Here is a 27,381-nt window from a genome sequence, read left to right as displayed (position 1 = left end):
ACTTTCATCTCTTCTGCTACTTTCCACGCAATCACAATCTATCATGCTTGCCACCTGTAACACGCTACATCGAGCGTACCTATGGCCGTCGAGCCAATGGGCTTTTCCTCGGGCCCTTGGGCGCATGTACAGTCAGTCTAGCCGTGCGCCTACAGTGGCTGTTTTGTTCCAAGATACTGATCCCCCAATCATCAATGGGGTACGCAAGCCTCGTAAACCTGGCGGTAAGTAGCCATTATACTAGTTATCGTTTTTCATAGGCTTACAGGGTCATAGGCTATCAAGACTCCGGAGCTGATATCGTCTATACACTCCAGTCAAAAGGCATCAATATCGTCACACCAGACTCCTCGCCACAGGTCTCCAAAAATGAAGGCTGGTGCTTCCCCGATACAGAAGAGGGCATCTATTCCGCCGTGAAAAGCGGCGCTACCCATCTCTGGGCCAACACCATCCTCTTCGATTCCCATCCACTCCAGAAATCTGAGAAATTAGCTCCTTACGCCTCGGATCTGCGCGTCGTGGGCCAGCCACCCAGCATGGTGGAGAATTTCGACGACAAAGCGTATCTCAACGGTAAATTGGGAGAACTCGGTGGCTACACCCTCCCACGTTCATGGCTTCTCTCGAAATCTGATGATCTTGAGGCGCTGGTTAAATCTATTGACCGGTTTCCCGTGGTTGGTAAGCCTGTTCGTGGGCGTGGAAGCCATGGCGTCAAACTCTGCCATGATCAGGATCAATTGAGGGAGCATATCACGGCGTTGCTGGGGGAGTCACCGCTGGTCATGCTTGAGGAATATCTTGCTGGTGAGGAAGCTACTATCACTGTTATGCCACCCTCTCCTGAGCGACCGGAACATTGGAGTACATTGCCAGTTTCGCGATTCAATCATGCAGACGGCATCGCTCCATACAATGGTGTGGTGGCGGTGACTGCAAACTCACGCGTGATCACAAAGGAGGATATGAAGGATCCTGCGTATGGGAAGGTTATGAAGGAATGCGAGCGAGTTGTTAAACTCATCGGTGCAACTGCGCCGATTCGGATTGATGTACGACGATTCCACGAGGGTTCCGGGTTTGCAATTTTTGATATCAACATGAAGCCAGTAAGTGCGCCCCTTCTGGTTATGTGGGGGAGACATATCACTAATAATCACATCAGAACATGACAGGCCCCGGTCGTCCAGGACGAGAGGACCAGGCGAGTTTGACTGTAATGGCAACGGCCGCGATGGGCTGGGATTATGGCACTCTTTTGCAGAAGATCCTTGCCAATGCTCAACTTCTGAGCACATTCCGTGTTTACCGTAGTCCGTTCTAGACTTGGATTTTTTTTTTTTTTTTCATGTATAATAAGTGTTGATATCCTTTGTTAAGTGTATATATATCAGTAGCCTGCGTTGATGTACACACTTTTTATTCTCTTTTCAATATGGCAAGGGGTCAAGGGGTCAAGGGGTCAATTAAAATTCTCATCGTAATAAGCTTCTATTCTCTAAACTACTTCGCGCCGTTGATACCCTCCAGAGGCAGGAAATTCCACATACATTCGTCCTCCGGCGCAACTTCAAAGTCAAACCGCACCAAATCCTCTTTGTAAGGAAACATATACGTGCTCGTCACCCTATAGAAAAGATCTCAATTAGAGCTACTCAATCCAAGTACACAAGTTTCCCGAGAGTTCCCGAGATTGCCAATACAGCAAGAAGGGTTCTTCACATACCAATAATGTTCCTTACTAGCTTGATACTTCCCCAGCTCTTCAAGGTTCTCATGGAAGCTCAGCAGGGCGAATTCGAATGCTTTACTTCTCTCGATTGGATCGGTGACAGACGGTCCACCGACGATGAGACGGTGTCCCTTGACGCAGTCGAGCTCCTTGAGCTTCTTGAGCTCGCGGACGAATTTTTGTCTTTGTGCTCTTGGGTCACCTCGGGGCGGAACTTGAACATCACTGTTGCGTATCAGTTCGAACTCAAGGGTGGTATGATTAGGGAAAACTGACCTATGTAGATGATTGTCAACTAGGAAAGCGCACAAAGCAAAGTGCCGAAGTAGCCAGCTGTAGATCAGGATGGACAAAAGATCAAGGAAAGAGCCAATTATTTGCAAGCGTTACTTGATTCTGTGTATACCTGAGGCGCTACCTATATACCCACCCAAAATATCCTCCCAAACCCTAGAAACGGCGAATTGCCGTTGTACTCTCGGCCCCGGGCCGAGCCTTTCGGAGCTGTTCTCCCCCCTGCACATCAACAAGACGAAACAGACGGTCTGTAGATTGCTACGGAGAAAGTACATGGGGATCAGTTGAGTACTGGTCATCGTAAGTGCGTATTCCCCCGCATTCTTTTGCGCTTTCCACTCGATCAGCACATCCCAGACACATGCAAACAAGTAGGATGGGAAGAGAGAGGGAAACGGGATGATTTGGCTATATAAAGAGGGCATTTTCCTGCTCTCCTTTTGTGGGATGTCTGCATCGCTTACTCTGTCGGTTTTTATATCCATCTTCTGTATTTGCTCTCATTATGGCTGACACTATGAATCCTGTGGAGGATGTCGACGTAAAGGAAACATCCTCTGATGACAATCGTCTGGCTGTCGCCCAACACATGAGCACAGAAGAGTTTCGCGAGGCTGAGAAGAAGCTAAAGCGTAAGCTTGATGTGCGACTACTGGCCTGTATGTGGCTCATTTTTATACTGAACTATCTTGACCGGGTATGCTCCCTCATTTATTTAATTACATGATATTGTCCGCGGCTAATATATTTGCAGAACAACATTGCAACCGCAAAAGTTGCCGGATTATCAGACTCGCTGGATCTAACAAGCACACAATATTCCACCGCCGTCGCCATTCTCTTTGTTGGCTATGTGTTGATGCAACTTCCGTCCAATATCTTTCTTGCCAACCTAAGGCCATCGTGGTATATCCCTGGTGTTATGGCAGTCTGGGGCATGCTTTCGGCCCTGGTTGGTGCAGTTCACAATGCCGGGGGACTTTATGCACTTCGGTTTTTGCTAGGATTTTTGGAAGCTGCCTTTTACCGTGAGTCATTTTTATCGGTATTATACCCGGAAAATACACATGGCTAATACATGCCGTCGCAGCTGGTGCATTGTTTCTAATATCCTCCTGGTACAAGCGGGAGGAGATGGGTGTTCGCAGCGCAGCCGAACGCAAGCGCTCAGCCGCAATCCTCCAGCTCTTCCCTTGGACATTACATTTTCAAGGTCCAGAGTTTGTCCGCTACGTAGTGCGAGCCGCACACATCGCCAGTGTCCCAGTAGCGGTCCACTTGGACCACTGCATCAAGCCGGAGGATGTCGAATTGGCCCTTACCCTCCCCTTTGATTCTATTATGATTGATGCTTCGACCTTGGATGACGAAGCAAACATTCGACACAGCAAAGCTGTTGTGGATTGTGCGCGGGCATTCAATATCACCATCGAGGCTGAGATGGGTCGCATTGAGGGTGGGGAGGATGAGTTGCCTACTGTTGATATGGAATCCGTCATGACAAGACCCGAAGATGCAGAGAGGTTTGTCCAACAAACTGGGGTGCACTTTCTTGCGCCGTCTTTTGGGAATATCCATGGTGGGTATCCGGCCGGTGGGGCAGAGGAAGCATGGGATCTTTCACGGTATGCGTTTACTACCATTCTCAATGTTTTGCAAAAAACAACTAATCTGCGGTAGACTTGCGGCCATTGGAAAGTCGGTCTCGGAAATCACACCGCTGGCCCCCCATGGAACGCATCCTGTGTCAGATGAGCTTTTTCAGAAGACTATTAGATGCGGAGTGCGCAAGATCAATCTCAATCGCACTGTGCGCGATGACTACACGAAGTTCGTCGCTGAAAATGCCGGCTCACAGGAGTTGACAACTCTTAAAGTGCAGGGCGTGGAGATTTATGCTAAGTCTATAGAGAGGATGATGGATGTACTTGGCTCGTCTGGGCAGTATTAGTTTCTAGTTCAAAGTACTTCTTCGGAATTCAAAATAAAGTCTTGGCCGTCGAGACCAACCCTGATCCTTATCAGATGCACCCAACCAATAGTAAACAGAATCGGCAAAATACCGGACAGCTCCGGACCCATATCGAATGTATCCGAGCAGGAACACTCCGAAGTAGATTTACGACGGTCTTTTACTGTTCCCCCATCCATTAACCAAACCGTTGACTCACACCATACGCAGGGAGTGCAGAAAGCTCTGTTCAATTGTACAAATGATTCTTTCGCCGATTCTTAGCGGGCGAGATCTTGGTCTTGAGATGGCAGGTCCTCTTCCCATTCCCGCCGCGACGAGTCCGCCGGCTCGGCGCCGTCCGCTGGCTTGTTCCCGGTGCCGTCGGCGTAAAGTCCGCTGCGACGGGGCTTCGCCTGCTTGTTCGAATTGTGCTAGAGCTGAGGTGGAATGCTTTGAGGGGGTTTCGGGGACGGCGATATCCCGGAGGTATGACATACATGCACTTCGTACTATTACTGCACATAATCGGGCACTGTTTTGATTGAAATGGTACTGATATGCTGTCTGTTGGTTCAAAAGTCGCCTTTATTATCTGGAGAACCGTGTGAGGGAACTAGAAGCTGCCAGTGGAGTCATTGCGCTGTCGGCCACTCGCCCGAATGTGTCTGATAATGGAGACACCAGCAACATTGATCCGAGGCTCTCAGGATTTGTGGAAGCCCCACGAGTTGACCCCTTGCCTAATCATCAGCATCAATATAGCCAGAGCAGCCAATTCGGATATCCAGGGGATGGACTAGGATCGGAGCATCGTCAGCAAGCATCTCGCTCATCGCGTGAAGAAATCCCTCGACCAGGAAGCACAGTTCGAACCCTCAATCCGGGGCAGAGTCCAAGAGCAGAAAGCAATCCCATTGAAGATGGTGCTTCTCCGGCCATTTCAACTTCCAGTCGGATTACGCGAGATCAGCCACTCGCTCACGAAGTGGGCTTGCTTTCCTTGTCGAATGCAAGTGATCCCAAGTATCTGGGCCTGTCATCAGGAGTCCCGTTTGCGCGATTGATATACGAATCAGTACCCCAGTCGCAAGGATTGTCACTGGCATATTTGCGAGAGGATGAACAAGACCAACGGCAGGGTGATGCGGCTCAGGGTCTGGGCCTAAGTGCACATGACATCCAACAGCTTGGCTTGCCTTCAATGTCCGGCTGCCAGCAGTATGCAGAAATATATTTCAGCGTCTCGACATTCTACCCCTTCATCTCGCAGGATGATCTCCATACCCTCCTCAAGCAGGTGATGCATCTCGACACTAGGTCGACTTGGAACAGCATTATCCCCGTGAAGCTGGCCCTTGCGCAGATTTATTTGGTGCTTTCTCTGGGTGCGCGATTTTTAGAAATTAAGCTTAACAGCAAGTTCCCCTCACATGACTTGTTTACCAAAGGCATGGGGTATGCGACACAGATCAAGCTCCATGATAGCATCGAAGGTGTGCAAGTTCTTTTGCTGTTGGCACAGCATAGCTTTTATAGTCCGGAGGGGTTAAATGCGTGGTTTCTGTTGCATACCATTATTGCCAGCTGCTTGGATCTTGGGTTGCAGCGGCGTGATAACTGTTAGTGTCATTCCTCAAGAGCAAGTCGTGGCAGCGGTTAAACTAACTTGTGAAGGCAAAAAAGAGACCGAACCCCCATGCCATCGCAAAACACGCCACCTGCGAAGCGCTATCTTCTGGTCAGCATATTCCATGGATCGCACCCTCACCACCATCTTAGGCCGTCCTCTCACGCTGAGAGACGAAGCCATCGATCGGGAATTCCCGGGGCTAGATAATAACGATGAGGTCGAATCGGCAGCAACCCAGTGGGATCAGACTACCTCACAAGACCAAGCGGTTGAACAGCAACCGCCAGGGTTGGCTCCAACCCCCTACACAGCATGCGTTTACTCTCTCCGCTTCGACCGGATCGTCGCAGAAATCAAGCTGATGCTGTACCGTGTCTCGCGATCACCCAGTCGCTTTCCATGGCCGACAAATGTAACTGCTTGGCAACGTGAAGCCCATAATGTCTGCGTCTCGCTGCTTCAGGAAGCTCGGAATCAGCAGCAAAGCTCTCTTTTGAACAGCTTCGGTACGTTGTCTGGAGTGACCATGCAACGGTTGGAACTCAAATACCACCACTGCATCATGCTCCTCTATCGTCCAAGCCCGCAAATCCCGCATCCAAGCACAGAAGCTATTCAGGCATGCTTTAGCAGCGCGATGGATATCATCTCCATCTACGCAGACCTCCACAGATTCCTAAACATGGAATGCTCATGGCTCTCGGCGCATTCGATCCTGGTAGCTGCCATCACAGTCCTTTACTGCTTATGCTCGCACCCAGCCATACGAGGAATAACACCCGTCGAAACCTGTTTGAAAAGGACAGAACTAGCCCATGAGCTGCTATCGTTCCTAGGACGGTCATGGTCTGTTGCGGATGAGGCAGGACTGAAGCTGGGTAGGTTGATCACGGCTACGAGTGAGGTTTATAGCGCAAATGCCACTGTAGGCGGTAGCCTTGCTGATCGCCAAGAGTATGAGAATGGCGGCAATATGGTGCCGTTGCAGCAGTCGAGTTCAGGCTCAGATAACCCGGATATGCCTGCTCTGGATGGAAGGGCTTTCTTGACTGATGAGCTCGGGGTTCTTCGAGACTTGTTTGATCTTGGGTGGTTGGATGAATCGGAGTTTGGTAATCAGCCCTCTTTCTTTGGGTCTTGATTAAATCTGTTGAGACATGGAATGTCATTCTAGACGATATCCTGGAGAATATATATAATCAGAATTTTGCAAAAATGTTCTGAGAGGGGAGTTGTCGAAGTTGTCTTCAAAGGACTGCGTCTTATCTGACGAATATATAGCCAATCTGACATACGTACTTGATTTTCTGGACAGGCCGAAGGCTTTCCCTTTCCATTTTAGTGCTCAGCCCTCGCCGCTTTTTGCTCACTGTGTAGACCTGAGCAAGCCCTGAGCAGCCTGAGCTGATCACTGGGGCTAAGCAAAGGGGTGAGTAGCCTGACTAAGGTAGCCTCAATAAACTCAACAAAGCGATGGCACCATCAATGGAACAGGGAATTGAGGTCATCATTCCTTCTGCTCCGCTTCTTACCATGCCAACTTCTCCCTAGAGATAGTGGGGTAAACTAAGCTCCCATGAAGATTCAATTCACTCCAGAGATTACCCTATGTCTGGGGAGTGTGCTCCTAGCTCTCAAGAACAGAGGCAGCCATCTTAGGATCCAGGCCAGGGCTCCTAAGAGTCTGAAAAATCCCAGGAGCAAGCAAGGCCGTGTGGAAAATACTAAGGGCATAGAACCAATTGTCACAAAGGCTTACTGCTTAGGATGACAACTGTGACGGCTTGACGCCGCATCAACGGCTCAACACTGCGTCAACAACTGACACAGACAAACGACACCAATACACCAGACAAGGCATTAGTGATGTCAAACAAATGCCTATAAAACCCCTTCTTCCTCTAGATAGATTCCTCTTTTCTCTCTTCTCCAGATTTGATGTTCTCGTCGATGACTACAATAGTTTAGATAGGAATTCAGTTCGTTATTATCTACTATTCCGAGCCCGTGACACGTAATATCCCTGTGTCGCTGCTCTAGGTGATGCAGCATTACTGTGCCCGAGTCAAATCTTCGATGATCACTTGAATGACTTTCACATTCAAAGCAATACTACAAATGCCCATGACTATCTGGGATGCCCAAGCATGAAGGCCGTCTAATGAAGCTGGCATGATACCTTCATAAGTGTTCGATCACATCAGCTTCACCCCAGAAGTCCTGATCATGGTCTGTGCAGGTGTATGACTTCATCTGTTTCATAAATATGATTCAAATCAAATGGTTGAAATAAAAAGTAGTATATGATGACTGAGGTAGATATGGTTAGGGTGTGTCACAACCCTAGGATCCTCGGACCTAAGGATGACATGTAAGCTGGGACTGGGAGCTGAGGGTACTAACAGGACTAGGGAACTGGAAACAGATAATCGTAAGTCAAGGAAGTAGGGACAACCTCGTACGTAAACTTGGCTGTAGGGAAAGTACAATCGGATATAGCCAGATAGTGAATCGTAAGACTTAAATTTTTACCTTTCTATTTTTTAATACAACTCTGTGGAGTTCGGCAAATCAAAAATATGTTCAAGACGACCAACCACTCAACCTAACTCTAAGGATAATCCATCATATAAATGAGAGACTAGTAATAACTAGTTATATGCAGGAATTCTTTGTAATCTACGCCTGGTCCATCTCCAATACATTATCCTCTGGTCCTCCTCGTGCACCATGTTTTAACAGCATTTCCACCATTTCCATCTCTCCTCGGTCAATCGCCCACCAGAGCGGCGTGCGGTTGTTCTCGTCTGTCACACTGACCTCCGCTCCGAGATGGAGAAGCAGTTCGCAGACCTTCACACTCCCCATCCGTGCGGTGTGCAGCAACGGAGTTACTCCATCGAAATCGCGGGATTCGGAATCTTCACCATGTTGCACAAGCAGGCGCACCACTTCTGAATAATCCCCTTCAGTCGCGTGCAGGAGCGCTGTCATGCCTGCGGAGGACTTAATCTGAATGTCGGCGCCATGGTCCAGCAGCATCCGGACTACATGGATGTGACCCTTCTCTGCCGCTGTGGTGAGTGCGGGATACGAGGATGGGTGATTAGGATCTTGCCCATGCCGGAGTAACACATCTGCCACACCAGCGTACCCTTCTCCCGCTGCCAGTTCCAGTGCGGTCGTGTACTGGCCATGACGTTTGACTGAGATCCGCGCCGTTCTGCAGTAAAAGCTCAACCACACCGGTGTGGCCTCCCTGGGCAGCGACCATCAGCGGCGTCAGACCGGTGGTCCCGGTCCGATCGATGGTCACGCCGTACTGAAGAAGAGACAGGACTATATCTTGGTATCCCGCGCCGGCGGCCAGGACCAAAGGCGTGACCGCCCCGCGACAGAGGTAGAATTGGGCAAGGCCCTCCGCTTCATTGTTTCTCTGAAGCTCGAACTGAAGATCTTGGGAGAAATGAGATGCAAACCGGTTTGGAAGCTTCAGTCCACGAATAGGTGCTGTGGTATGGACATCCGCTCCATGTTGAAGGGCGGTTTTCACAACCTCCACAAGACCGTGAATGGCTGCCCACTGCAGCACATCGCTCTCATGGTGCCGCGCGCTGCACTCATATAGATGACCGTTGAGTGTGTAATACAAAGAGTGATTGGCCTGGCAAAGCGAGTTAACATCTCGCAGGAACTCCAGACTGTCTGCAATCAACAGGAGCAGTTCCCGCGGGAGTTGAATCAATTCCATCATGGGTGACGAAATGGAGAGAACCTGAGCACGGTTTTGGACAAATGAGACACAGTTACCTATTTCCCTATTTCCTCTTGTTGGCGTTTCCGCGCAGTTCAGTAAGCCAACTCACCTCCCGGGACCCAGGGGTTATTCTCTCGCACTCTCGGCTATGTAGCTAGTTTAATCAACCGATTCAATCACCAACACCTCTCACACCGCTGTCACGTGCCAGGATCCGCAACCCAAGGACAAAAGCCAACCATGCGAGGGCAATCAATGGCCACATAGGGCATTTAGGGCCTGGCTCAGTAATCAGTCATATGGCTGCTGAGCTACTCACCCGGTCATTTATATTGTGCTGGTAGTTCGACGATGGTGTTAGATAAAGCGTTTTGCTCTACTATATTATGTGTAGTGAAGTTGAACGATGTGGATATTCTCTATTAGACTGGTAGCCTCTTGCACCATAGTATCACATCAAACGCTACCTGGGACGGGGCAAAGGAGTGTCCCGATATGCCGGCGGCAGCACTCCCTCCAGCCCCGCCTTGATCTGAAGTGCCAACGTCCGCGAATGCCATCGGTGCTGCTGCGTATAACCACCCATAATCCAGAAATTGTCATCATCAAGGTGTAAATGGCGCTTCCACATGCCACGGATCTCACCCTCAGCATCAAGTCCCCATGTTGCGTCCAGACATGCAGCAATATCACCAGGGCCAATGAGCCGGCCTTTCGCTTCATTCACGTTCCATTCTGAATGACTGCCTCCTAGGATCTGTGCAGCGCTATCACGAACATTCTTGTCAGAGAATCCCGTACACCAGACGATAGCATCTGCATCGGCGCAGCTGCCATCAGAGAACCGCAACCCCTTCGTTGTGTACGCGACAGGCTCGACCCCAGCTTTGACACTGACTTTGCCCTCCACCAGCAACTTAGTGCCGCCTACATCCACATAATGGCCTCCCGCCCGCTCCAGCAGGTTGTGCATCAGGGCAGATTCTGGGTGGCGACTGTCAATAACTGGGAAGCCAGCTGCTGCAAGAGAAGCATAGCGATCTGGTTCCTGCTCAGCAAACATTCCCATCAGACAGCGGGCAAGCTGGCCATCTACATGTGATGGCAGCAAGAGGAAACGCCTATCAGCGGCTGCAACACCTGTATCATAGACACCGAGACTCGCTTTATGACAAATGTATTCCTCTGGGACAATGTATGTTGGTGATCGAACAACCATTGTGGTCTGGAGTCCTGCTGCATGACAGTCCTCCATCACGTCAAAAGCAGTATTGGCAGAGCCGATAATGAGGACAGACTAGAGGGATATATTAGTGGTTTTTTGGGCTTGAATCAAACGGAAGCACCACTTACTTTGGCCTGCTTTGCGAGCTGTTTCCCATCTTGGTACTGCGCCGAGTGCATGCTTACGCCCTGGTATAGCTGACTGTCTGCAATTTGTGGGATATTGTACTGCTGAGACGCGACCCCAGTAGCGAGCACAAGGTGCTTCGAAATTGCCATGCCTTGACCAGCAGGAGTTTCATATTTAATAATCCAACGCTTAGCTGATTGATCATACTGCGTCGACTGAATCTGTGCTGAGGTGATCATATTCAGGTTGAAGGTCTCCACGTATTGTCTGACCTGCGAAGCTAGCTCACTCCTGGTCAAAAGATGGGAGCCTCGAAGCGCTTCTTTATATGGCATGTAGGGCATATCGCAGAACGAAGTTGGAAGGTGAAATCGCATGCAGTCGTAGCGCAAAGCCCAATTGTCACCTGGCTGGGGGTTTCGCTCGGCCATAACGCTCTCCACACCCAATGCCTTCAGGCGTGCGGCAAGAGCGACGGCACTATGAAGACGACCTGGTTAGCAAGACCGTCCTTCTTTTAAGATACCACATCACCACTTACGCGTTTCCGCCTCCGATGATGAAAACATCTGTCTGAAAGTCGTCGCGGCATTTAAGCTGCCTTGCGGGAGACTGGAGCAACTTCTCATTCTCTTGCTGCAGGTCCAGATTCTCGATGGTGGTGCTTAGGACCCATATCTTCCACTCAATCACTTTGTCAAGTTCACCATTGACTGGCAAGAGTATCACTTTACCCCCACAAGTAGCGGCTGGTGATTCTGTCCGGAAGGTAATCCCACAGTCAATGAATGGCTTTGTACATAAACAAGCCTGTCAGTTATTTGTCTCCCCGTCTGACACATGCATTCCCGGGTTCGAACAGTTACTCACCAGAGTCGGCAAGTCTTGACTGAATTGGGCTTTGCCATCAACCGTGATCTCTCCCGTGACTTTCCTCAAGGCCTTTGTTTCCAAAAGGCTGGCGGCAATGACGCCAGGAGTGGCAAACGTTCGCAAGTGGTAGGTAAGTGCAAGCTGGTCCTTCCAGTATGCCTGGCCGGGAAAAAAGCAGCTATCGAGCATCTCAGCATTGTCGGCGGCCAAAGCGGCATTCAGCCGGTCCAGAATAGAACACGCTTGCTTTGTTGGCTCGTCACCCGCCATAGAAGCTGGGTCTAGTTTTCCGGGGGAAATTGAAGGGACCGGATGCTCGTCCATCATCTTGCGCAGATCCACTTTAGGGGGGGATTCATCGCGGAACAACGTCATGTTGTCATCTGGACACTCTGCATATTTCGGCACTTTAGTTCATTACAGCCCTGCATCAGTTGTGGGTGACTGCATAGCAAACTCACTGAGAGTCTCCTTTGAAGGTTTTAATCCTAAACCATGAGCAATTGAAGTTGAAAGCCAATGCAACATTTTGATCTGCGTGTCTGACAAGGCAAATTGTCTCTCGTCTCCCTGTGCATATCTGTACAATATATATAGAGAGAGAGACCACCGAAACCCCAGGTGTTCAGCGGAAATGGCGCGATGCTCAAATGCTCGGAATGGGCCTAGCTTTTCCCGCCTAGTAACGTTAGTACAGTGTAGATCGGACTGCGGCAAGCGGACCGGTATCCGCGGCCGTTCCTATGTGGGTCAGATTGGCCAGAAAAGTGATAATGACTTTGAAGCGCATCCTGGCGTATTATTCCAGAGGAAATTGTAGGGCTATCACTTTCTAAAATAATGATCTGTCAACAATTCCCATACTTTATAATATTGAGAATTAAGATATTTAACAGCGGCATAGCCAACAAGTTTGCAATCCAAACATACCGGCCATTACTATTGTCAACATTAACATGTCGCCTGAAGAGCTGGATGCTCTGCTCAATGCGCCAGCTTTGGAACCACCTCCGGGTGTCACGCCAATGTTCGACAGCCCTCCAAACCGGAATGACTATGCCTGGGGTATAACCACAGTCTGCATGCTCGTTGCAACGCTTTGCCTCTGTCTGCGGTGGTACGTTCGGATATGGTTGGATAGGAAAGTTCGGATCGAAGATGGTAAGGTTCAATCTTTAAACGCCTTTTTGATCCACTATAAATGGACTCGGGAAGCTGACAATCACGCTTCTCGCCCTCGGCAGTTATGGCGATCTGTGCCTATGTATTGTTACCCATATCTCTCCTCTGCCCTCAGTGAGTTTCAGACGTGTTGACGATAATATTCAGGGTGCCTACTGGGGAACCGCATATGCCGCTTATGCGTTGATTGACGCGCCAGGCTACTACGTCCATACATGGAATCTCCGGAACAGAGAAATGATTCGGCCCCTATATGTACGTTGTTTCTCGTGTCGGCTTCCCAAAAGTTGGCAGCTAATCAGATCCATCCGTCAGCTGATTCTCATCTATGGATGCTGTTACTCCGCGGTCCTCCCCCTGATCAAGGTGGCCATTCTGCTGGACTGGTGCAGGGTGTTTGTTTCCATCGACAGGACCAAAAGCACTTTTTGGTGGGGCTGTATGGCCGTAGCCTGTTTTCAGTGTCTCTGGGGAGTCTTGTGCATTATCCTTTTGAATACCCAGTGTCGCCCACACCGAGCCATTTGGGAATTTTACCTTCAAAGCAAATGTTACTCTCTTCCAAACGTGATGCTCTGCTCAGCCAGCGTACAGGTTATTTCTGACGTTACCATGATCCTGTTACCGCAGAGGATTATCTGGGGCCTGCAAATGAGCCGGAAGAAACGGCTGGGGATTTCGGTCATCTTTGGAGTCGGTATTTTGTGAGTTCGCCCTACAGTTTTTTTGTTTTTTTTTTTTTTTTTTTTTTTGTTAGTTAAAGCCCTTATAATAAAAGGACTGATTCGCATCCAGAGCCTCAATTGCGGCGTGTATTCGTCTAGCCCACACAGTCGCATTTGCCAGTCAATCCGACAGTATCTACTTGATCGGGCCTCTTCTGTTCTGGGCTGATGCCGAGATGACTTGCGGCTTCTTCATTTTTAGCGTTCCCTGTCTTTCGAAGCTCATCATGGAGTCCGGTATTCGGCAAAAGGTTTTTAGTGCGCTTGGTTTCAGCAACCCGCTCAGTAACCGTTCCAACCAAAGTTCGGACTGTACACCCCGTGCGCAAGGCTCGCGCCGCATTCCCAAGGATTGGATGCCGACAATCAACTCTACCTGGTCGAGAATTGACGAAGAACATATAGGCTTGCACAATCGGTCAGGATCGCGGACAAATCTGTACGGAGTCTCTGGGTCGCATGCTGAAAAAGACGAGATACGCGTGCAGCGTACAGTAGATGTTACTGTCTCAAGCGATGGACATCCTAAAAGCAGAAATTGAGATAAAAAAAATGTTCCGTGGAAGTAGTACTGTTTATTTGTTGGTTTAATATACGAAGAAGTAGGGTGACTATTTCATGGTCTAGTAGGAATCTATCTTGATACTGCAACTGCCTTCGGCCAGGTTCCAAGTCCGGTATATTACATGCACTATAGACGAATCACTATGTATGACGGTACATGTATTTGCGTCAGATAGTGTCAATGTGCGAGAAAGGCGTTCTTCTCACGTATAGGCTACATTGGTTGTGGGCTCACAGTTGGCCTGCGCATTGTATCGGGGTGGATACTCGGTGCATCAGGAGTAGTAATTCTTTCCGGATAACTATACAAAAACGTTGACTACAGGACGGGAAACGGGCCCACCACATACGCTACTATGTTAGAGCACTGATCCAACAAATTAGTGGGCCGCCTTAAGCGCCATGCCTAATCACCGTGCGGGACTCACCGTTTTGATAGAACTGGAAGGATTACAGATGATCTGAAGGAATTAGCGGGACACGTTTGATACTTTTCCAGCTGCAAGCTTCCATGTGTGGTGTCAGGGGCTAAATCAATAGGGAAGAAGTGAGAACATGGTGAGGAGAAATATGGGAATATACAAGATTGGCTATTGTGCATCTGGTCATGGAAGTAAGCTAATTCATTTCTTATTTATCAAACCCAGCAGATTCCAACAAATCAGTGACCCCCTCATTTCCTTCCCTGCTTCGCTGCCCACGAGATGGATCACCCCTTTTTATTCTTGAACCAGATGTTGGCACCCTTGTCTAGTAAATATGTGACAGGTTCTCTCCGGCGCTATTGCTAGCATATTCGCGCGATGTTAATGCATCCAACAGCAGTCACTGGACCGTCCACTTTCCCCTGAAGGAAGGGGAGATATCGAGGTGGCCGATCGATGCTCTGGTCCAGTTTTCAGCGGCAAGACTAAGAGCGACTGCTTCATTGCCGACGGTGTAATTTTAAATCACCAAACCTGTTCCATTCGCTGAATGTGCTCCGATCATGACGGTCCTGTTTCCGTTATCAGGGTCAGTAAATCCCTGGACGACACTGTACTCCAGCTGCGTGGTGGCAGGTGAGAACTCCTCAATCCAAGCGTTGATGATCCGGAAACGATCAAGATTTGACATCAGATTCATGCCGACCAGCGCTGGAGATATACCTTCCGACCGAATGTTAGAGACAGTATAGTTCGCAATGGTGTTTCTTGTATTTGCAGTATTTGTTGCTGTCGGATCTTCGTAGCTGGCTGCGCATCCTACCAATGCTCGAGGGTATTACTCCGAGCCACCTTGGTATCTGCTGTGGATCACGTCGACCCGATCAACTGAAATTTTGGCTATATTACATAAATACCAACCCAGCGGGATAACTAGTTAACCGGGGCATTGTTCGTTTTCCACACCACGATTCGCTCGGCGCGGACATTCGAATAGTAGGCCTTGATGGTATCACCCCCAGAGTGGTAGAACACATTGCGGACGTAGCTGTTTGGATAAATCTGCAGGCTTTCTGTCTGCGTGTAGAAGGCGCCCACCTGCTTGTAATCGGCTACATCCACGGTGAAGTTTTCAAGATCTCCGTAGAAGCCCATGATATTGAACGGTTGCGCGTTGATGGTGATACCGTGGATGATCCAGGATTGTCCCGCCGTGATGCCCTCTCTTCTCCACATCTTGAAGGATGTTGCATCGGATTTGTTGTTGCTATATCCCGAGGCGACGTTGGCCTGGTAAACATATTGTTCGCCGGATAGGATACCAAATCCGCTTGCTTTTAAAGGTGAGTTGCTGTTCATGTATTGCACAACCCCCTTGACGTACGCTCCGGGAGCCAGGTACACCCATTTTACGGATTTACTCTTGGTTGTTTTCTTTTCAAACAAATCCTTATGATTCACTTTTGCAATGGAGAAGACTGCAAATGCTTTGTTCCCCTCCCAGCATGACCTCCCAACCAGGCCTCATAAGAAGTCGGGCATTCTATGTGTCTATTTCATCTTAAATCAGAGTCTTCTTATGTATGTCCCTCCTTCTATTATTGAACGACAACTACTAATGCTAAAAATATCGCTACTCTTTATAATTTTCTTTATTTTATACTTTTTCTTTTTCTTTTTTTTTTTTTTTTTTTCCCTACTATCATTACTATCAGGGAGAAACACTGCCTCAAAGAACTCACAGAACTCAGAAGAGGCCAGAAAGGGAAACTTGAAGTTCAAATCTGATGGGGTATTGCATTCTGTTTACTGGTGTACATTCCAAGTAGCTAATAAATCAACGACTCCTGGCAATCATAATCAACCCTAATAGTAATACTCAAGTCCAACTCAAAGCGATTTATTCATGGTATCGACTTCTCTGTCACCTTCCCGACAACAACGGCGATGTTGTCAAAGCCGTATTTCTGCTGGATTTCTTTCGTCTCCTTTTGAAGGGTTTTGTCACTGGGCGCATTGCCTTAATCCACTTAACAGTGAAGGAGTAGTATTCGTCTTTCTTCATGCCTTGATGGATTTTGGCGAATTGCTTGGATACATCGGTTTGTTCGACCAGAGTGTTTTGCTTGCCCAGCGAGTCCGTGTCGAGCTCTGCTGGCTCAACGGTGACAGGCTGTGGAGTCTCTTGAACATCATTCGAGGGAATGGGACTGGCACCGACGCTGACAGAGAGTGCGGCCAGGAAGACGGAGAAGACGGTTTAGAACTTCATGTTGTTGTTCCCATTAGGGCATTAGGGCATTATGGCAGGTTGTAGGAGCTCAAGCTCAGGCTAACTCAAGGCTGAAAGCGTTATATAAGCGCTTAGTTCTGCAGACTGTAAGTACAATATCCCAAAGGACTTTTTAGAGACTAGGATAGAAAGGCTGTGCTTTGGGGGGGGGGAGCAGCCTTATAGTCATGGGCCCAAAGATCGACGTTAACACCGCCCCAACTTAAGACCCGAAATAAAACATCATCCGTCTCCGACTGCATCCGTGTCCTTAATATCTTTCTTTTCTATATTCTATTTACCTTTTTGCCTTGTTGACTTCATCATGGATCCCCAGGATAACCCCAAGAATGTTGCTGCGTTGGTCAAAAAGGGCCTCATGACACGCGATGCTGTTTTGAAAACTCTCACTGGGAGAATGGAAGATTATGTCGCTTTAAGTCAAGATGAACGATCACAGCTTCGCAAGACCTTCGATTCTCTCTGCATAAATGAAAATAGCACAAGGAAAATCACCCAGTCTGCCTTTGTCTCATTCCTTCAGACTACAGGATTCCTCCCACTAAACATGACAGAGGCAGGAGCTCTCGTTTATCGTAGTCTTCTATACCTTTCTCAGGCTCCATTCTACGAATCCACAGCGGAGTCCTTAAAATTAGATGGCCTTCTTAGGGCAGTGGCCTCGACCGAATTTGAACGCTCCAGCAAAGCCTACGACGAGGACTCGGATACTCGATCCAGAACACCAGCTGACACCCGGCGTCTCCTCTTCCAAAGTCTAGCAACGACTCGTGATGGCAAGGGCTTACCCTTTGACACGGACCATGCAAGGAAAGAGGCCGAGCGCAGGGCGTTTGATTTCTCTGGCGTGTTAAAAGCTGAAAGTGCTCGGGTTTTCGCCCAGACCAACTATGGTGATGAAATGTTCCATGGCCTCCTTGATACGCTCGTAAACGCTCAACACACGTTGATAGGATGGGGCGGTGTCCCGCGAGATGGTTTCCGGCAGTTTGCCAAGGAGCTTCGTGGAGGAAGAGGGGAGCTCCTTCACCATCTCAGTATCCCGCAGGATGAGTTTCGGGCTGTTGTGAAACTTTTTCTGGTTGCGCATGTTGGGCGACCAATTGTCCAGATTGAGCAATCTGCATATCTAGACTGTATCTCGCACTGTATCGTTAGAAGCTTTTCTCGGGATACAGATCTCGGTATCACCTGGGAGATGTTTGAGCAGGCCAGAAATGGAGTAGTATGTCTCTTATTAGATATTCACCTGATAGAAAAGAGGCTAACTAAAATAGCCGGAGTTATTCATGGGTCTTCGCCATCTCCTATCCCCCCTTTAAAAACCATTAGATGAGATCGATATTAAAGACTGTCCGTCCAAATCAGGCCACATAGCCACCCGACCCATTCTCTTCCAGCTGGGAATGATTTTGTCCGAGACAGTGACCTTTGACAAAATCCAGCTGCACAAGTATTACAACATTACTGAGAGTACAACGTCGATCAACGCTGCTATCCTCGCGGAACAAATCGCAGCGACGCAAACCGCCGCAGTCCCAGACCCCGTTATTCTCCTCATCTCCGGAAAACTCACCCAGACGGGCGAAAGGGCTGTTTTCGGATATCATCTTATATGGTTTAAATCCGGTGATCCGGATCCTTGTCTCCTATTTCAGCTCAGCCCCGTCCACGACGTCTTCAGGGGAGATAATGCCGGTCGACCAGGATGGAAAATCGATAGTGATGAGAATCTTGTTTTCGGGGAGAGGAGTAACGGAGTGGCGTTGGTGTTGGGGAAGGATTGTAAGCGGGCGATGGTATCTCACCATGTTTCTGGGAAGGGTATGTACGATGCCACTACTTGGAGGGGAGACTGGCAGGCGGATATGCAGGTCGAGGAGATTGAGATGTGGATTGAGCTGTGATGTTCTATTATTGGAGTGAATGAACCAGAGAAACGAAAGAGAGGGTTCCTGCCAGACCATGTATGTCCAACTATACCAGTGTACTAGTTCCTACTCTTAGATTATACTCTAGGATTGAAAGGGTCTCATCCAACTAGCCCCATTGTATGTCACATATTCTTGGCAAGGTCAAACCTTCGCACGAATCTTCCTCATTGCATTCTTTTTACTCTTGGTCTTTCTCTTTTCGAACAAATCCTTACAATCTTGATTGCTCCCCTGATTGTCTTCATAAATGGTAGTCGGGGCATCGTGATAGATGGATCCCTTGCGGATGGCATATAAGAAATGCCGGATCCAAATCGCTTGCTTGGCTGCCTCCGACACGGCCATATATTCAGCCTCCGTGGACCTCTGAGCAGTAACTGACTGCTTTCTGCTCGTCCAGGCAATTGGCGTTCCATCAATCAGGAATATAAAACCGGTAGTCAACCGATTATTTGCCGAATTCGCATATGCAGAATCTGCGTACGCGGTTAAACCCTTTTGACCGCTCCCCTTGGCACCAAAGGTTAGACCGAAGCCTACAGTGCCCTTGATATACCGAAGCACATGCTTAGCCGCCGCTAAATGGACCTTTCGCGGCTCCGCGAGATACTGAGACAGTTGATTAACTACAAAGACGATATCAAGCCGTGTGGCAATCACCAAGAATATCAACCGTCCAATCAGCCTCCGAAATAACTTATGGACCTTCCGTCCTAAGCGTGGACTATCACCGAATGAATGTATCGGCATGCTTGGGCTAATTGGCGAGCTAGCGGGGTTGTAATCAGCCATGCCAAACTCTTCAAGAATCTGACAGGCGTAGGACTCCTGGTCTAGTCGAATAGACCCATCTCTCTTCCATGTGAAGCGAATTCCAAGCAGCTTTTTGACCAATCTGGAATCAGTCATTAGATGGAACTATTTGAGATTCCGCTTCACCGCGTCTATCTCTTTTACCTCCTTGCCGAATATGATGACGTCGTCCAAGTCAAATCTGACAAAGGCGTTAGACGCATCTAGCATATGCGCAGCCATCCCAAATCAGGCCGCCACAGCTATCAAGATCCGCAGGCTATCAAGTCGGAATACCGGTACGAACGTCCCGTCAAAATCGTCATCCAACTGCTCATTCCCTCTAGCGACTAACCGAGCCTTGAAGCGATCAATCCGCCCATCTCGTAGATGATATTGTTCCCTCGGCGTCCTCTCAGGGTACGACGTTCCACGTCCCGCAGTTCATTAAAGCGCTCAATTCCTTGTGGATGGCTTCTTTCCACTTTGAGCCATATATCGGGCCGTTTACAGCTTCGCCATATGTCTTCAGTATCCAAACTCCTGCTTTCTCTCGCGCTGCATGCGCAATCTCGCATTCATGATCTCCAATCAGCAGCTCCGTGGTTACCGCTAGTCTCACTAAGTTGGCCCGTAAGTGCTGGGCTGGACGATCATCTCATCCTCCCCTTCAGCCTAGCGCTTTCGGCCACTGCTGCTACTGCTCATCTGCTGGATTTCAATTAGCTGAGCTGATGGCTTCCGAATGAGTGCGGACTGCCGTTCAACATTGAGCTCAGGCCGGTGGCGTCCGTCTTCAGGGACCGGCTCAGGCCTAGACACATCCTCTGGTGTCTCAACAACCTGTTCTTGGGATTCTTTCTCACGCACTTCCTTGTTCGTACGTTCCTCCCCTTCAGGCTGGGCTTCTTCATTGAACGGTTTTAATGGCTTATCTGTCATGCCTCCATCCGATGGTTTCAATGGCTTATCCATCGTGCCTTCAATCATGTACCATCAGCTCAATACATAACACAATCTATTGTCAATGTTCCTCTATACCGATTATCCAGGAACTTGAAGATCTTTTCTTTGCCTGTTGACATGCTCGTGGCTCCGCTAACAAAGCACCACATTGTTAATAAGCTGTCATCCACCAGGCATGCTCTCTCTCGTACAAAGGTCACTCGCTCAGACAACACATGCAGTTCTCTCATCATCAGCCATTCCGGCTTCAACTGCATACGTTCCGTACCCGTCATCCATGCCATTCTCAACCAATTCTCCATACCTTCCTCAGCGATCCTGCCTCGCTGTCTGGACCTTCGCTGTCCATTCTGGTCCCGATTCCTATTCCGCTGACCTCCAGAGCCTCAGCTTCTTCTCTCGTCCGCCTTGGTGTCATCATCCTGATCAGTCCTATCAGGGCAGTATCTTGCTTGCTTTATGTTCATGCCTGTTGCATCCAAAGCACCTGACACTCTTTTCTTGGGCCTCAGAAGCTCTCTCTATAACGGCTCTCTCATATGCATGAGGTCTTCCACGCGGCTGAGGACATCACCCTTGTGATCCTCCGTTTCATGGAACCAACATCCAACGTTTACCTCATTCAGCTTGTCTTTCTCAGGCATATCCTTGCCCTTGCTGCTAGTCTCTACCATTATGACTTTTCTCACAACCCAATAGGCTCCGCCGAGCAGATTATTGGCCGATAATCGTGTAGGGAACTAATCGAGGGTGAGACACGTAGTCGGAATCGTATCGATCGGTCTATACTCGATGTTAAGCGAATATAGAACCCCCGGGATGCCACACGCGGGTTAGGCGTTGATATATCCAAATATCTTGGGCAGGCCCGGGCTCATAACCAATGAAGCGGGGTCTCTCGGATCGTAGCTCAGAGGGGAAATCGGGAGTCGATTATTCCGGACTAACGAGGTCTATATGGAGAGGACTAGCTGGACGAAAGAGGTATATTGCCCAACGAACGTATGTGCGTGTACGCAGCTGATTGAGTGCTTAATCTACAATATGTGTGCGCACGTCGATTATAAGAATCTCCTGACCTCGCTACTCGGGCCAATTATTTATCCGATCGATCCTTATGAAAAAAAGCAAGGAGGAAAGTAGCAAATGAATAGAAGGAAAGAAAGGGCTCCGCATAGCTGACTTATGCACTCCTAAACCATCGACTCATGAGATTTATTTAAACGAAAAGGATGATATTATGCTCGCCTATCGTACGTATATGCGCATATGGCTACTTGAGTGCTTGTCTATCTAACTACCGGGCAGAAAGCAAGGACTAACAGCCATCGGGCTCTCAACAAAATATAGCCAGTTTCAGTGGGATATCTGATGGAATGATTTCGAATTATATACAGGCTCCCTTCTGCCCTCCAAGCGACCCCGTACAGCAACAGAGGCAAACCTGTCTTTCTTCCCTTGTGCTTTAGATAGAGACTGTTTGCTGAAGAAAAGCTTGTAACTGTATGGGATTGGCCCCAACAAGTTCACCAGCTTTATCGCCGTCTTTATACAGCATGAAGGCTGGCATTGCACGTATACCAGCCTCCTGGGCAATTTGGCCTTGTTCATCGGTATCAACCTTATAGAATTTGACATGACTGAAAGCCGGAAGTCCCGACAATTGCTCGAAAATAGGCGATATCACCCGGCAAGGTCCACACCATGTTGCCCAGAAGTCAATTACAACGGGGTCATCACTATTCACGATGTCCACGAATTCATCGTACCTACCATATTGGCGACATTAGCACTGAGCAATACGGTTGGGGATAATGTTTTTGACGGCACTTACGAATTGATGGTTGTAACGGGCATCTTGGACAAGAGGTTCTCTTCAGAATTCACAAATAGGTAATTTGTATAAGATGAAACACAAGAGAGTAGCTTAGACACAGCAAGAGAATGACCTGAGCCGACTACGTATCTATGTATTTACGTGATTTTGTCCAGCCAGCCTCCTCATCCCCTCCATTTCAGCAGCGCTACGTTCAGACACTGCTCCACATGGCCACGCGTCAGCCGCACGGTCATCTCAGCTGAAACTGGTCAACACTCCAATAGACAGTAGTACCAGACTACCAGAGGGAAGATCAGATCCAGATATGAACGTATTTCGGTGGGTGGGTCCCAGCTAGTAAAATTGCCGCATAGTAGATTACCTGGCAAGTACTATGAAGATGGTGAGTTGTCAGTCGAAACTTCAGCTGGATTTGAGGTCATGGAGCCTTCTTCATATTTGATACAGATATTTACAGGATTTTGAGATCACTATGAGGTTGAAACGGCCGGGAAGAAAAGGGATGAATTCCTATGGATCATGACTCTTTAGGATCGTAGTGAGGAAGGTTCCCAATGTGGCTTGTGGGTGTTGTGGGGTTCTCGTACGAACTCTGAGGAGTTGTTAACATGCACATGCATATACGATGAATGGTGATAGGATCGGGGGACTACAGCTATGCAGCCTTTTACCATGGCCGGCACAGAATGAATACTGTAAAAACCCCGCTATAACGAGAACCCCGTTATAGAGAGGATATACATATTTTAGCTGAAAAATAGCCTCTATGGCGGTATATATATCATAAAATGCCTACTAACATGAAAAATAGCTTCTAATATCACGCTGGTTCTGCAAATCCAACTTCCGGCGCCATATAACACGCTCATGTCTCTCCATCTCACGAATAAAGGCAGGGTTCCCTTCCATCTGCTGTTCTTCATACAAACGGAGCTTTTGAATGGCTGCGAATGCTTCCTCTGCAGATACTTTTGGTAAAATCTCAATCTCTTCATCAGAATCCTCCTCAATCTCAGGCATAAATTGAGCCAGAATCTGGTTGTCGACATCATCCAGACTGTTCTGGACAGACTCCTCTTTGGGATTCAAGAAAGCATGTATATCCATCAGATCTTGGATTGGCGTAGAAATCTGAAGCTGAGAAAAGGAAGCTTGGATATCATTCATCACTGCAGGATCCACGGGCTCTTGATAATGTATTTGACCATCAAGAGCCTTTTGAAAGCAGTCTTGGATAGTGTGCCCAGAGACATCATTCTCCCAGCTTCGTAAGCCCCATCGGATGGCTTTTAAAACATTCATTGTATCAACGGGGTTCCGATTGGCTTCGAATTCATATAGGATATATTTGATCCAGTACCGCTTCCAGGGTGCTTTCCAACAATTGATGATTCCTTGATCAAGAGGCAGATATCGGCTTGTTGAATTTGCAGGAAGCCAGATAATTAGAGTATTTTGAAGTGGATTTTCACCTGTTAGGATAGCTGCTGCCGCCTGATGAGCAGAGAAGTTATCCATAAGAAGAGCAACCTTTCGTCCGGTCATTTTCCTATCAAACCAATGAAGAAACTCAACAAAGATTTGGGTAGTCATCCAGGCCTTTTGATTGCTCCGCCAGACTAGATTGAAATTCCGAATATTGATGCCAGCAGCTCTAAAAGCATGTGGATTCTTTGCAGTTCCAATAAACCAAGGATCTAGTTTCTCAGAGCCATCTGCATTGCAGCAGAATAGAGCAGAGATTCTTGCTTTTTCCTTTTTCCAGCCAGGAAGCTGTCGAGTTGAGAGGCTTCGGGATGGGGTCTGCTTCCAAAAAAGTGCTGTTTCATCACAATTAAACTGGTCCCTAAGGCTATAAGCACTCAGAGCCTGTCTAATAGTAACCATCTCCTGCTCTGCCTGCTTTGGGACACCTCCGGCTTCTCCATGCTGCTCATGCCATTTGACAGTCCTCCGGGCTTGGAACCGATGAAGCCAGCCATTACTGAATGTAGGCTTCTCCATGCTAGGATACATTGTGTCCCAGAATTGCTCTGCCTTGCACCGTACAATCTCTGCAGATATAGATATTTGTCCCTCCACATGTACTATCCAATCGTATAAGGCATTCTCCAACTCTGGCCAGTTCTCACGGTGTTGGCGCTTTAAATTTCGGTGGGGTGTTAGATCATCATCAAGGTGGTTATATTTGCTGGAGAGGATATCGGAGATGAGACCAGATGAGAGGGTATGATTGTATTCAGCTTGGAACCAGTTGCAAAGGTCTTTTTGGCTTGTATTTGGATAGAGGCGCTTTCGGGCTCGCAGGGGAGGCTTTTTGGGAGGCAGGGATGGACTTCCGTGGTGGCATATTAGCTAATCTCCGTTATAACGAGATTTGTATGGGAGGACAGAGAGAAATTAACGAGACTCGTTGTAACGGGGGTTTCTCGTTATTTATATGGGAAAACTAATTCAGGTAACGTGACAATCTCGTTATAGCGGGGCTCGTTATAGCGAGGTTTTACAGTAACTAGGTAGCCCAACAAGTGTAGTCGGCTCAGGATTTGCTCAGGTCTGCTCAGTGAGCCAAAAGCGACAAGGTCTGAGCACTAAGACGGAAAGGGCAAGCCTTCAAAGCGTCGAGAAAATCAAGTTTGTATGCATTTTTACCATAATAAGTAAACAACTCTATACGCATTCCAAAAACCAAGTCGAGGAAATTACCCCCGAATCTCCCATAACCGAATCCGCCCCTGCTCATTCGCAACAGCCAACAACTCCGAGTTGGGCGAGACAGCCACCGACGAGATCCGGCCCATGGGCGTATTCGATGTAGGCCAGTTACGGTAAACGGTGCAGGTGGGGAGGTGAACTAGACGTATTAGTTAGGATCAAAACTGGAGTAATGTAAAGGGAAAGGGGAAGCATACCCAATCTCAACGCATCTCTCTTCCACCGAGAAGCCATGACCAAGAACTGACCATCCGGCGCAAATACTAGATGGCTGATAGGCGTGGTGAGCTGGTCCAGCGCACGCACGGGGGTTGGGTTGCGCGGGATTCCAGCGTTTTCAGCCTTCTTGTTGATCCACTCCCGTCGGTCATAGACGTTAACAACACCACTCGAACTCCCCACAGCAACCCATCTATCACCACCGAGCTGCGCAGGACCATTCTTTCCACCGAGCTTCAGCACCGTGGTACCCACGGCACCGGCGTCGACCCAGCGTGCGACGATACGGTTCGATCTCGCGTCCCATTCGGAGACTTCACCGTTCTTGCTGACAACCGTCATACCCTCGCCGTCGCTCCACCATTCGAAATCAGCGACACCTCCGCGGCCGTCAACGCGCACCTGCGCAACCCACTGCGCGGTTCCCGAGTCGAGCACGTTGATGAGACCACCGCCCTTTCGCGATGATCCAACGAGTCCGATATACCGTCCACAGGGCGAGAGCTTGAACCGTTCCATGGTTTTTTGCTCCTCCTTGCGGTCTGCGGTGCCGTTGACTTTGTCGACTTTGCCCGTGTCCAGGTCCCAGATGTGGAAGTAGCGGCGGCGGCCGGAGGCGAAGACTTTGGTGCCTGTTGGGTGGGAGAAAGCGGAGGTGTGAATGGGCGTGCGGCGGATGTGGAGGGAGGTGAGAAGGGGGTTGGGGGCGGGTGCTGAGGGGGAGATGTGGTGAAGGAAGAGGGTTGATGCTGGGCCGGAGGAGAGGAGGACGGGGTAGTGCGGGTGGAAGGTGAGGGAGTCGATAGAAGACTGATCTCGTTAGCAGTATACTCGGATAAGTAGGGTAAAGGAACGTACCGGCTGGTCCTTTCCAATATCCTTCAACCTCTGGATATCCACAACCTCCTGGCGCAACTTTCTCTTCCCGCCTGGGCCAGTATTCTCCTCCACGCCACGGGTAAGATCCGTCGCATTCTGAAGCAACTTGGCCAGCGGCTGCGTAGAAACCTGCTCCTCCTCGTCATCCGTATCCATCTCATTATCCGAATCATCGCTGTCCTTGTCCTTCGCCTGGTTCACCTCCGGGTTCGCCCAGTCCGGCACGGGGTTCAATTGCTGGAAGTGTCTGCGCAAACGACGAATATACTCCTTGCCGCTGATCACATCATCGGCCTCAGTGTTGCGCAGCTTGCGCAATCGCTGATGGCTCGCCAGAGAAATGGTGAGGTTCTCGTCGTCGCTGTCGTGCCACGCCGCAGGCGCGCCTTCATCTTCGCTTTCTTCGTCGGAGGGGTCGGAATCGGCGAGATCGGTAGAGACAGGGCCCGCTCCGGAGTCGAGGAAGAAGAGCTACCATCCAAGATTAGCCATAAATCACAGGAAAAAACGGTCAAGGCAACAAACATCGGAATCATCAACGTCCCCCAGCTCCTTCTCCTCCCCATCACTTCCCTCGCCCTCTTCACCCTCTCTAGCACTCTCATCATCACTCATCGCCCCCCAAGCCATCAACCCCCGATCCTGCTGGCTCTTCAAAGCACCCTGAAACCCCTCGTCATCTCCGAAAAGCATGCGCTCGAGTTTCTTCTCCGTCTCATCTTTCTCGCGGACTACCTCCTCGTCCGCATCTTCCTCTGCGTCGTTATCCATCTCGACATCACTGTGGTCTTGCGTCATGACATTGGCGCTTTCAAAGGGAGACCGCGAGCTGGTCTTGACCTTCGGGGCCTTTTTCTGTTTCTGCGCGACGGCGATTTTGGGCATCTTGGTCAATTGGTGGTGTGATTTAAACACCAAGATAAGTCAATTGTAAGAATCGCAAAATATCAGAATAATTGTAAGGGAAATACTGCAGGTGCAAATGTCCTGCACAAAAAATTGTCGACAAGACCAGACTTTTCTGTTCTGCGAATATTTTTCTTCGGGGCCGGCAGAATCGGGCGGCAATTTGAGCGGTGAGAAGCTCATTAGGGCATGGCCACTGACAGGCATGAGATTGTCTTACGTTAAAAGAGGCAGTATTTCAAGATATAAAGACATGGTATTTTTTGTTCCAAACTCCTGTATATGGTGATGGTGGTAAAACAATGAACAAAAAGCACAGAACTAATCCCATACGCCCAACC

At 48.9% G+C, this 27,381-nt stretch overlaps 14 protein-coding genes across 14 annotated transcripts; 6 read left to right on the top strand and 8 right to left on the bottom strand.

Moving 5' to 3' along the window:
- Positions 1-124: 124 nt before the first annotated feature.
- On the top strand, positions 125-1,327 carry ASPGLDRAFT_118945 (uncharacterized protein; the record flags this gene model as incomplete). The annotated part of the gene is made up of 3 exons (XM_022540005.1): positions 125-224; positions 277-1,112; positions 1,169-1,327. 3 exons carry the CDS (start codon positions 125-127, stop codon positions 1,325-1,327), a joined length of 1,095 nt encoding a protein of 364 aa, XP_022404797.1.
- Positions 1,328-1,506: 179 nt separating this feature from the next.
- On the bottom strand, positions 1,507-2,331 carry ASPGLDRAFT_32561 (Dabb family protein; the record flags this gene model as incomplete). Its single annotated transcript, XM_022544193.1, has 3 exons — positions 1,507-1,630; positions 1,730-1,960; positions 2,306-2,331. 3 exons carry the CDS (start codon positions 2,329-2,331, stop codon positions 1,507-1,509), a joined length of 381 nt encoding a protein of 126 aa, XP_022404796.1.
- Positions 2,332-2,896: 565 nt separating this feature from the next.
- On the top strand, positions 2,897-4,034 carry ASPGLDRAFT_164928 (uncharacterized protein). The gene is made up of 3 exons (XM_022542588.1): positions 2,897-3,060; positions 3,123-3,657; positions 3,713-4,034. The coding sequence occupies exons 1-3, from the start codon at positions 2,955-2,957 to the stop codon at positions 3,981-3,983; spliced, it is 912 nt and encodes a 303-aa protein (XP_022404795.1). The 5' UTR covers positions 2,897-2,954; the 3' UTR covers positions 3,984-4,034.
- A 256-nt stretch (positions 4,035-4,290) lies between these two features.
- Positions 4,291-6,757, top strand: ASPGLDRAFT_32559 (uncharacterized protein; the record flags this gene model as incomplete). Its single annotated transcript, XM_022544192.1, has 3 exons — positions 4,291-4,472; positions 4,566-5,605; positions 5,661-6,757. The coding sequence occupies 3 exons, from the start codon at positions 4,291-4,293 to the stop codon at positions 6,755-6,757; spliced, it is 2,319 nt and encodes a 772-aa protein (XP_022404794.1).
- Positions 6,758-8,210: 1,453 nt separating this feature from the next.
- ASPGLDRAFT_43230 (ankyrin repeat domain-containing protein) lies at positions 8,211-8,909 on the bottom strand. Its single transcript, XM_022545778.1, has one exon. The coding sequence runs from the start codon at positions 8,656-8,658 to the stop codon at positions 8,296-8,298; it is 363 nt and encodes a 120-aa protein (XP_022404793.1). The 5' UTR covers positions 8,659-8,909; the 3' UTR covers positions 8,211-8,295.
- On the bottom strand, positions 8,649-9,515 carry ASPGLDRAFT_1029435 (ankyrin repeat domain-containing protein). Its single transcript, XM_022539437.1, has one exon. The coding sequence runs from the start codon at positions 9,368-9,370 to the stop codon at positions 8,723-8,725; it is 648 nt and encodes a 215-aa protein (XP_022404792.1). The 5' UTR covers positions 9,371-9,515; the 3' UTR covers positions 8,649-8,722.
- Positions 9,516-9,836: 321 nt separating this feature from the next.
- On the bottom strand, positions 9,837-11,975 carry ASPGLDRAFT_32557 (uncharacterized protein; the record flags this gene model as incomplete). Its single annotated transcript, XM_022544191.1, has 4 exons — positions 9,837-10,670; positions 10,727-11,207; positions 11,269-11,519; positions 11,598-11,975. 4 exons carry the CDS (start codon positions 11,973-11,975, stop codon positions 9,837-9,839), a joined length of 1,944 nt encoding a protein of 647 aa, XP_022404791.1.
- Positions 11,976-12,467: 492 nt separating this feature from the next.
- On the top strand, positions 12,468-14,070 carry ASPGLDRAFT_1506231 (uncharacterized protein). Its single transcript, XM_022542166.1, has 5 exons — positions 12,468-12,761; positions 12,845-12,864; positions 12,930-13,037; positions 13,098-13,486; positions 13,578-14,070. The coding sequence occupies exons 1-5, from the start codon at positions 12,557-12,559 to the stop codon at positions 14,047-14,049; spliced, it is 1,194 nt and encodes a 397-aa protein (XP_022404790.1). The 5' UTR covers positions 12,468-12,556; the 3' UTR covers positions 14,050-14,070.
- Positions 14,071-15,429: 1,359 nt separating this feature from the next.
- Positions 15,430-15,855, bottom strand: ASPGLDRAFT_32556 (uncharacterized protein; the record flags this gene model as incomplete). Its single annotated transcript, XM_022544190.1, has 1 exon — positions 15,430-15,855. One exon carries the CDS (start codon positions 15,853-15,855, stop codon positions 15,430-15,432), a length of 426 nt encoding a protein of 141 aa, XP_022404789.1.
- Positions 15,856-17,093: 1,238 nt separating this feature from the next.
- ASPGLDRAFT_1506205 (uncharacterized protein) lies at positions 17,094-18,963 on the top strand (the record flags this gene model as incomplete). The annotated part of the gene is made up of 2 exons (XM_022542165.1): positions 17,094-18,014; positions 18,235-18,963. 2 exons carry the CDS (start codon positions 17,094-17,096, stop codon positions 18,694-18,696), a joined length of 1,383 nt encoding a protein of 460 aa, XP_022404788.1. The 3' UTR covers positions 18,697-18,963.
- A 1,378-nt stretch (positions 18,964-20,341) lies between these two features.
- Positions 20,342-21,233, top strand: ASPGLDRAFT_1029340 (uncharacterized protein). The gene is made up of 2 exons (XM_022539436.1): positions 20,342-20,592; positions 20,631-21,233. Exons 1-2 carry the CDS (start codon positions 20,442-20,444, stop codon positions 21,026-21,028), a joined length of 549 nt encoding a protein of 182 aa, XP_022404787.1. The 5' UTR covers positions 20,342-20,441; the 3' UTR covers positions 21,029-21,233.
- Positions 21,234-21,752: 519 nt separating this feature from the next.
- On the bottom strand, positions 21,753-22,427 carry ASPGLDRAFT_43227 (thioredoxin family protein). The gene is made up of 2 exons (XM_022545777.1): positions 22,316-22,427; positions 21,753-22,250 (listed from the first exon to the last, which is right to left on the bottom strand). The coding sequence occupies exons 1-2, from the start codon at positions 22,336-22,338 to the stop codon at positions 21,947-21,949; spliced, it is 327 nt and encodes a 108-aa protein (XP_022404786.1). The 5' UTR covers positions 22,339-22,427; the 3' UTR covers positions 21,753-21,946.
- A 653-nt stretch (positions 22,428-23,080) lies between these two features.
- On the bottom strand, positions 23,081-24,692 carry ASPGLDRAFT_43224 (uncharacterized protein). Its single transcript, XM_022545776.1, has one exon. The coding sequence runs from the start codon at positions 24,335-24,337 to the stop codon at positions 23,117-23,119; it is 1,221 nt and encodes a 406-aa protein (XP_022404785.1). The 5' UTR covers positions 24,338-24,692; the 3' UTR covers positions 23,081-23,116.
- A 247-nt stretch (positions 24,693-24,939) lies between these two features.
- Positions 24,940-27,122, bottom strand: ASPGLDRAFT_43221 (WD40 repeat domain-containing protein). The gene is made up of 4 exons (XM_022545775.1): positions 26,660-27,122; positions 26,114-26,605; positions 25,234-26,065; positions 24,940-25,175 (listed from the first exon to the last, which is right to left on the bottom strand). The coding sequence occupies exons 1-4, from the start codon at positions 27,017-27,019 to the stop codon at positions 25,024-25,026; spliced, it is 1,836 nt and encodes a 611-aa protein (XP_022404784.1). The 5' UTR covers positions 27,020-27,122; the 3' UTR covers positions 24,940-25,023.
- Between the last annotated feature and the right edge of the window lie 259 nt (positions 27,123-27,381).

Source organism: Aspergillus glaucus (genome assembly GCF_001890805.1).
Source record: "Aspergillus glaucus CBS 516.65 unplaced genomic scaffold ASPGLscaffold_3, whole genome shotgun sequence".
Classification (NCBI taxonomy): domain Eukaryota; kingdom Fungi; phylum Ascomycota; class Eurotiomycetes; order Eurotiales; family Aspergillaceae; genus Aspergillus; species Aspergillus glaucus.
This window is presented reverse-complemented; position numbering and strand designations above follow the sequence as displayed.